The sequence below is a fragment of the Acomys russatus genome, chromosome 32 (assembly GCF_903995435.1).
Source record: "Acomys russatus chromosome 32, mAcoRus1.1, whole genome shotgun sequence".
NCBI lineage: Eukaryota > Metazoa > Chordata > Mammalia > Rodentia > Muridae > Acomys > Acomys russatus.
Window position 1 is genome coordinate 8,849,286 of NC_067168.1, and position 9,394 is coordinate 8,858,679.

The 9,394-nt window shown below is 41.3% G+C and overlaps 1 protein-coding gene across 1 annotated transcript in view; it reads right to left on the reverse strand.

Annotated features, from left to right (window-relative positions):
* Nucleotides 1-3,598, reverse strand: part of Impg1 (interphotoreceptor matrix proteoglycan 1) — a 109,472-nt gene extending 105,874 nt beyond the window's left edge. The window contains 1 exon segment of the mRNA XM_051140600.1: nt 3,454-3,598. Within this exon segment, the coding sequence (XP_050996557.1) occupies nt 3,454-3,592 (139 nt within the window). The 5' untranslated portion in view covers nt 3,593-3,598.
* Between the last annotated feature and the right edge of the window lie 5,796 nt (nt 3,599-9,394).

The following is a 9,394-nucleotide window of genomic DNA, read 5'->3' on the forward strand; positions in this document are numbered from 1 at the left end:
CATTTTATTTCAGTCCATTTTAAGGCTTGGACTAATTTTATTCAGAGTTTATCTTACTAGCTATTCCAAATTAAGCCTAAACTAAAACTTGCAGGCTTCTGAGAGAGGAGGGGAGGAAGGGAGGGAGGGAGGGAGAGAGAGATGAGAGAGAGAGAGAGAGAGAGAGAGAGAGAGAGAGAGAGAGAGAGAGAGACATTAGACATGGGCATTACATGTACGTAGGCATGTATTTATTGTATCTAAGCATGTATGAGTCTCTGTGTGTGCATCGTGTGTGTGGCATTAGACATGTTTGCATTGTATGCATATATGCATATATGTCTCTGTGTGTGCAGGATATGTGTGTTCATTTTTTTTAGTGCTCTGTAGCCTGAGGACCTATCAGGACAGATCTCTGCAGGTGGTGCCATGTCATACAGAGCTACTGAGACTGAATTTTGTTTATGGACTCTGTGTCTTCCTTTTCTTCCCCCTCCCCTTGTTGGACTTTGCCCCATAGGCATCAATACCTGCCTCAGATAAAGGCACTGAGAGGAGATTAATTTATCTTGAAACACAAGGAAGTTGATTAATGATGCATCTGCCAGGGCCATTGCAGTTTGTAAGGATCATCATATTAGAATTGAAACCTGTGGCATTGAATCATGATTACCAACTTGGTAAGACTTAGAATCGCCATGGCCACAAACCTGGAGGCATGTCTGTGAGGTCTTCTAAACTTGAGTGAGGTGGAAGACTTTGCCTAAGTGTGCACAGCACTATTACATTGGCTCATGTGCTGGGCCATGTAGGGGAGAAAGAGAGCTGTTTTCTCCACTTCCTGAATGGGACAGCAGTATGACTGAGCACCTCCTGTTCCCACTGCAGTGTCTTCCCCACAGCAATGGCCTGTATCTTCTGAGAGCGAATAAGCCCTTCCTTCCTTAAGTCATCAGGTATTTTATCAGAGTGACAAAAAAAGCAATTAATCAAAAACTAGAATCAGTGTGTGTGTGTGTGTGTGTGTGTGTGTGTGTGTGTGTGTACATGTGTGGAGGTACAGAAAAATTTGTGGTGGTAAGATCCATTCTCTCTTTCTGCCTTGTGGGTCCTGGGGACTCATATCATATCCTCAGGGTTAGTGGCAAGTCCTTTTGCCTGCTGAGCTATCTCAAAAGCCCAAAATGTGGCTTGATATTGGGACTAAAAAAAGAGCAAAGAGAAGGAGAGCCTTGGGCTACAGCACTGTGGGGGATGGGAGGGTAGACATCTCTGAGGGGGCTTGGCTGGAGAAACCAGAAACAAACTCCTATTTCATGCATTTGTGCTTCAGGACAACACGGTAATGATTCCACAGAAAGCTCCATGCATTTTACTTATGGTGCTTTAAGCCTGGGACAGGGAGAGAAATAGTTCACTGTTTCTATTTGATGTCATAACTGGGAGCTTTCTCCCCCGAGTCTGTTGGAGGATGGCAGCAAGATCATTTTGCAAAGGCCTTGACGAGAATTGTAAGTGGGCGACTCCATTAAAGGAACACAGCTTTGTGGCTAGCTCTTATTCCTTGTTTCTTTGGGAACCAGTTTTTTAGACTTAAGAAACACACACTGATGAATAGTAAAATTTCATATCACCCAGAGGCAGCCATAAAGATAATGGACTGTCATTTGCTGTGGGGAGAAAAACAGTGTTTTGTTTTGTTCAGGGAAAAATGAATGAAAGAGGCAAGCCTAATCAACAATAAAGAGCTATGAATTAAAATTCAGGGCTCAGAATTTGGTCACAGCAGTGGTGTATTCCACAGATACCTCTGACGAATTATATTGCAAAGAATATGATTTTACATGAAAAGAGTAAGCACTAATGCATGTGTGTGTATGTGTGTGCGCATGTATGTGTGGTGTGTGTGCATGTGTCACATGTGTGTGTGTGCATGCATGCATGTGTGCATGTGTGTGTGTGTGTGTGTGTGTGTGTGTGCCGGCACCACATGTTTCTGTCCTTTAACAAACTGTATAGAACTTTCTGGCATTGATATCTGATCAATGTGTAGGCACACAGCATAAATAATTCACACATCACTATCTTTTCCTTGCATTGCTAATGAATAGGATCTTTGTTTTCCACAGTCCTCAGCAAATATTTTACTGAAAAGCTTCTGGAGAGAATGTTCTAGGACTTTAGAGTGTTCATACAGGGTATTTAATTTCTACAATTAGGGTTTTCCTTTTGCGTGTAATACAGTAGTTTTCATTGACCTACAGATAAGCTTTCTGTCAGAAAGCAAATACTCTTTTACTTCCACACACAATTAGGCACATAGAACAGAGAGGGACTGATGGTTTTGAAGCTTAGTCAATCATATCTCCAAAACCCAGTAAGAGCTCTTAAGATGAATTGGATCCCAGTGCCCCATACAGGTAGGTATAGCACCCGCGAGGCTCTCTGGATGGCAGCATCACAAATGTGTTCTCAATTGTCCACAAGGCTCACCCATCACAGGCTGGAACTGGACTAGCTACTCTGTAAAACAGCTTTCAACAGAACAGGAGGGCACACATTTTGTCATGGACACTAACACCATCTGGTGTCATAAAGGTGGGAGCCGCCAATCCACTCCACTTGCACATGCAATCTGAAGTTAGCCCAGAAAGACAAGACACTTGTCATCCTTTGCAGTTATTTAGAGAATAAGATCAGCTACAAATATACATTTTTTTTTAAAAAGGAGAAGCCATGTGAATTCTTAATTCATATTAAGTAAATGAAATGAGCAAGACAGTTGCTGGCAGCTGTGGTTGATTTAACTCCTTAGTGATTCCCGGGAGTGCAAGGCATCCTGCAGTGTTGTAAAAAGGGCACTGCGCTTCAGCTCAAAGGTGCAGTAGCAGCCTGCATATACTCTAGAAGCCATTTTGTAATTTGTTTCCTCTGTACTTCAACCTGCTCCCAGATTTCCAAACCTTAAAAGTTTTTTTTTTTTTTTTTCTGCATCCGCAGTAAGTAAACTTATTATTGAGAGAGACTAGATATGGACTCTAATGTGGCTTAGAAACCAACAACAACAACAACAAAAGAAATCCTAAATCATAAGTCAGCTCGCTCAGCTTCCTGATACTGCAGCTGTGTTAGGCTTTTTACTTCATAAAAACAATGTTAGAATTCAAGAGTGGACTTCAGAAAAAAACAAAACAAGTAAAATCTGTATATCAAGGATTTTTTTTTTTGGATGATTCTCCTGGGCTTTAATGGTCCAATATAACATAGCAATTTATTTTTAAATCATGGCAGCTCAGAAACAGCACCATTTTGTGGTTTATGGCCCATTATTCTATCAGGTTAGTGCGCTGATGTTTGCAGCTCTCACGGAGGAGTGAGAGACCTTGACTGTTTAGGGCTGAAGATAATCTTTGAGTGGGTAGGAGCGAGAGGATGAGAGAACACAGGGCTAAGGGCTTCCCTTGTTGTCCTTACCTCTCAGTCTATAATAAGCCTGGAGACTTGCTAAAATCTGTCTCAAGGACTCCTGTGGACAGATGTTAATAGCTGGGAAAAGTGCTGATCTTTTGGTTCGAAGCTTTGCCAAATCGAATATTCGTCTCATGGTTGACATTTTGTGCATTTTTGAAGTACTTTCAATTGTTTCAATTCCTGGGGCCTTGTCTATGTTTTTAGTTTCAGAACTGTATATTTTAATGGAGGCATCTGTAAGAGAAAAATGGATTTCATGGTGAATATATACACTCCAGTGTACATGCACCTGGGGTAGGAAACTATATCAAAATATATATTCTCCCTTTTTTAGTCTTTGGGTGTCAATTGATTCTCATTAAACTTTTATCTAATTTTCCAAATACTTACATACACTAAACATATGAAAGTCATGAAAGTGTACTCAAATAATCTTTTCATTATCATTCAGGAGACAATGAAGAGCATCGCCCTACCTGACCCGAACACCTCAGCAGAGAGCACCTTCATTAGCTCTATGGTATTGTTTGTTTGTTTGTTTGTTTGTTTTTGGTATTGTTTTGGGTTTGGGTTTGTTTTGTTTAATTTTGCTTTGTTTTATTTTTGCTTCAGTGAAATATGTAGCATTCATCTTTCAATTTCTTTTATCCTTTCTTTTGTTGTTTATTTTAAGCAATTCAAAATCCTTGGAAAGGAAGCAAACAGGTTTTGTCAGTGTGGCCTGCCCAGCAAATATCCTTAGGCCGGATTCCAAATTCCCTAGTACCCGAGATCCTGTACCTCACTGATTTGCAAAGAAACACTAATAAAGGACTGCGACCTAAACATTAGCTATAATATTAACACGGGAAGAACCCTGTGGCTGGTTTTAATTAAAAAAAAAAAATCAGGAGCAGATCAACTGGGGTGTTCAATGATCATGGGATTAAAAACAAACAAACAAACAAACAACCAAACAACCAGAGGGAGATGGAGAATGCTTAGCTTTGCCCCAGCATTGATTGATCACCTTTCACTTTGCTGTGCCACCAGTTTGACTCAGGCTGACTCCAGCATCACCACAGAAATCCCGAGGCAGTCAAGGTGGTCCTAGGCACATCCCTTGATTAGCCTGGATGGAGAAATGCCACCTATCTCTGACTGCCTTAAGAGGAAAGCTAATCTTCAGGACAAACAAGGGGTGGGGGTGGGGCAGTGTTGCTCCACTTGCTGCTAGCATCCATCAGAGGAATTGATGGGATCCTGCCTGTGGGAAAGTTCACAAGGTGCGCTCAGAGCTCAGAGCAAAGAGTCCCAGCCAGAACTCCATTTTCACCAGAAGCAGCTTCCCCTGAGCGACTGTTAACCTCTTGATTGTGTGAACTGGTTCAATGCAATTATCCTCAATCCAGATGGGAGCACCCTTACAGACCCTGAACAATGGAAGGGGAGTCACCTGGGGATTTTCAGGGATCACTAATAGTGTGTGCTTCCTAGGGATTACGTACTAATTCTACTGTGTGGTTAGAAGAGCCAATCGGGCTTTACACACCTTTCTTCCTGAAGAGTTTTTCCTAAAAACCACTGACCAAGACGACAGAAGCTCTGTGAGACTCCTCTAAGTGACATGGAATACACTTGAACTCTTTCTAGCCCAGTTATGAAGGAAGGACTCTTTTAAAAAAATATATTTTTATTAATTTATTCATATTACATCTCAATTGTTATCCCATCCCTTATATCCTCCCATTCTTCCCTCCCTCCCATATTCCCCCTACTCCCCTCCCTTATGACTGTGACTGAGGGGAACCTCTTCCCCCTGTATATGCTCATAGGGTATCAAGTCTTTTCTTGGTAGCCTGCTATCCTTCCTCTGAGTGCCACCAGGTCTCCCCATCCAGGGGACATGGTCAAATATGGGGCACCAGAGTTCTTGTGAAAGTCAATCCCCACTCTCCACTCAACTGTGGAGAATGTCCTGTCCATTGGCTAGATTTGGGTAGGGGTTAGACGTTTACTGCACATATTGTCCTTGGCTAGTGCCATAGTTTGAGCAGGCCCTCTGGGCCCAGATCTGCCCATCATAACGTTCTTCTTGTAGGTTTCTAGGACCCTCTGGATTGAAGGAAGGACTCTTAAACCGTGACAGTTGAAGTACTCTTCACTGATCTGCTTGGCCTTCTTCTTGATTGTCTTATCTATGACCAGGCTTAGAAGATGTCAGCTTAGGAGGGTTCCCTGAATACAACTGCATGTCTCTGTAAGCCACACCAGGGCTCTCAGTGAGCAAGCAACTCACCGTGAGTGGTTAACTTCCCATACTTCCTTCCTTCCTTCCTTTACTTTTATGGAGATATAACTCTTTTAAAGATTTACTTATTTGTATTTTACGTGTTTGAGTGTTTTGTCTGCATGTTTGTATGTGCACTGTGTGTGCCTGTTGACAGTGAGGGTCAGAAGTGGGCGATGGATAGTGTGGAACTGGGGTTATAGGTGGTTTCTTCCACAGGCAGGTCCGCATGTGTGCTAGGAAACAAACCTAGGTCTTCTGTGAGAACAGCAAATGCTCTTAACTTCTGAGCCATGAGATGCAATTCTTTAAAGGGTAAAATGTACTCCACTAATTGTACATTTTAATACATTTTACCAAATATATTTCACTTTCGGCTTCCCTCAAAGTGCTTGTATATGGCTCAGCTAGTCGATCCTCTTCCTTGCTCAGGTACCCAGTGTTCTTGGCCACTGTTTAAACTGAAAGAGTACTTTAGGGCCCAAACTGTACAGTGCATTCTTTTGGGGTCTCTGAATTATTTTGGCTGATGATAAATATGTTTTTGATAGTTTTTTCATCTCAATAATGACCTGCTTCCAATTTTACGAGTGTATCAAAATTTGCTTCTTTAATCACCAGTTGAGATACAAATGTTACTGCTATTGAAAAATAAAGAAAGGAAGGAAGAAAAGGAAAGGAAAGGGAAGGAAAAAGAAAAAAAATCTCTTCTGGGCATTCATGTGGAAATCTTAGTGTGAATACTTTCTACAATGGAGTAGCACTGTTATGTACCCCACAGCCATAAATACCATAGGCCCCTCTTAATTGGTATAGTGAGTGAAAGTTCTGAACCTGCGTTCTCCACCACTCCTCTCCCTGTCCTTTGCACTTGTCCCCTCTACTGACACTCATAAAGTGACAAGATTCCTGTGTGGGCCCCCAGCATACTCTCAGCCAGAGTGCTACCTTCTAAACTCTGACCTCCAGAAATCCTAAGGCTGCCGGTTAAGGGCACGAAGGTTTTGCTGTTGTGACTGTTCTCTGAGGTTTTTAGAAGCACTCCTCTTCCTCTTTGGGACTAGACTTCTGGGTAACACAATGCTCCATCACTCCCCACTTGACTATAGTGTCGCTTGAGAGTGCTGAGTGCTGAGTGGGGAATGGTTTTTAGAGAGATGGGTGGGAAGTGGTTTTGATATTTTGCAGTTCCTGAAGGCAAGGCAATTTGAGATGTTGGCTTTAAAAATGCATATTCACTCTACCAGTTCTTCATATTAGTCTCTTATTTCTGAAATTGCCTAGTTATTGGAGTATTGCAGTTGTCACCTATGCCAAAATAGAAATGTCATAAACCAGAGGAGTTCTGATCTTCCTGACTCAACTTCCTGAGTGGAATTTCAGGTGTGTGCTACCACATCCAGTTTTTACCAAGTGCTGTCAATCAAACCTACGTTCTTATTTATGCTACGTTTCTAGCCTCAGAGGATAGGAAATTATTATTATTGTTGTAGTTTAAAAATATATATTTATTATCTTAGCTTTTTTTTTGTATAATTGTTTAGCATGTATGTATGTGTGTGAACTCTGTGTATGCCTGGTGCCCACAGAAGCCAGAAGAGGGCACCAGGTTACCTTGAACTGGAGTTAAGGACAGTTGTGAGCCATGATGTGGGTCCTGGGAACTGAACCTGGATCTTCTGCAAGAATAGGAAGTACTTTTAACTACTGAGTCTCTAGTTCCATGAATATTATTTTGAGGCAGACAGTGTTTCTTTAAGGCAGTCATAAAATGTGAATTTAGTCTGTACAGTGACAATGTAAATGCCATCTCCAGGAATCTTTAAATGATGTTCAGTTACAGAGGGAAACAAAGGGCAATGTGCTCCTAAGAAAAAAAACGACCAAGTAAGCTGTCCCACCAAGACCTCTTGTCTAAGAGTAATGAATATAAAAGCCAAAATCCAATATATTACACATTTTGTAATACTACTCAGTTGCATTTTTTTTTTTAATTATAGAATAAGGACCAGGAGAGTAACCCTTATGCTTGGTTTAGGGAATAGTCATATCACATAACAGGAAGTATTTCTGTCTATTATCAGAAGCCTAGGACACAGCTATGTCATTAAGCATAATATAGTCATTAAAAAGAAATAAAAAATCTCATTTGAATGAAAACAAAAAGAACAGAAAGAAGATGTATTATGTATTAAATATGATTTCAGTAAAAGCATCGAACCGATTAAATGTGTGTACCCATGAAGGGGAGTATTAGCTTTGCCTCTGGAATAGCAGCTGGCCCTGAGCATGGCTGGAGAAAGCTGGCACTTCCTACACATCTGTGATGCAAATAAAACACACCAGTGGTTCCGTTTTCCCTGCTCCATTCAGTGTCTGCTCTTCACGCAGAGGCAGAATCATGCCTTGTAGTTTACACTAACCTAGAATTCACTATCATCCTGCCTCAGTGTCAGGAGTATTTAGATAACAGCTATATGCCAGTATTCCTGGCCTACCCTCTTCCCCCACCTCAGATTTATGTACCTTCTTGCTGATGTTTCCCAGCAGTTGTTGACTTTGATTACTTTTTACTGAGAATAAGGAGAAAGTGAGGAAAATATTGCAGCCTTCTATCCCTGCATCCACTTTAGCCCGTTCCTCTGTGTGCACGATCTTGCATCTATTCTTCCTGCTATTAATCCGCTTTCTGGATACTGTGTCGTCTCCAACTGCTCACTCTTTTTTGTGTGTGTGTGTATACTTATGTCTTTTTTTCTGTGTATACTTATGTCTTCTACTGTTTCTATGTGGACTCTTCAAAACATCTGCTTATAATTCCTTTCACAGCAAAGCAGGTCTTATGCAAGTGAGGCTTCTAAGTCCACATGAACCTAGTTCTCTCCTTCTCTCTCCATGCTTTCTTTTATTTTAGGGGTGTGATGTGCTCATGACTGCAGTGTGCTGTTTGCATTCTGTCTGCTAATGGGACACTCCACAGAAGGTATCTCTGTCTCCATGATATAGCAGTTCTTTCTAACTGTGGGCAGTGGTGATGGACTCAGAGACCACCAATGGATGCTTGAAACCTTCCATAGAACCGTACCCTAAATGCCCTGACTTTTCTACATTTAAATACACACATTTAACATTCTTTTAATCTTAACTACTAACCAATCCTATACAGTGACTCTAAGTTTTGTTGTTGAGGCGTGATAGCAAAACTAGGAAGAATTTTTCTTTCATGACAGTGTCCTGCATAGAATCATTCTTATTGTGTGTGTATGTGGCATGATTGCTTCCTCCCCCCCCTTTAGGTCAAGATATTTTCCTTTGTATCTTAATGGAAGTATTTTCTGGCCTTTCTTTGACTTGTGTAAATGGCCAGTATAACGGCATTGTACTTTGGAGCCATTATTAAGTGAAGCAAGTGCTACTTGAGCAGGAGAACGGGAATACTGCAACATTCAACTTGATAACTAAGATAGTCACTGATTGAAGGGTAGGCAACACACACACACACACACACACACACACACACACACACACACACACAGAGTGCATAGTCTTGAAGAAACAGATGCTTGACATTTGTCTTAGTTAGGATTTCGTTGCTGTAAAGAGACACTGTGTGAGCCAGGCAACCCTTATAAAGGCAAACATGTAATTGGGGTTGACTTAGAGCTTCAGGGGTTT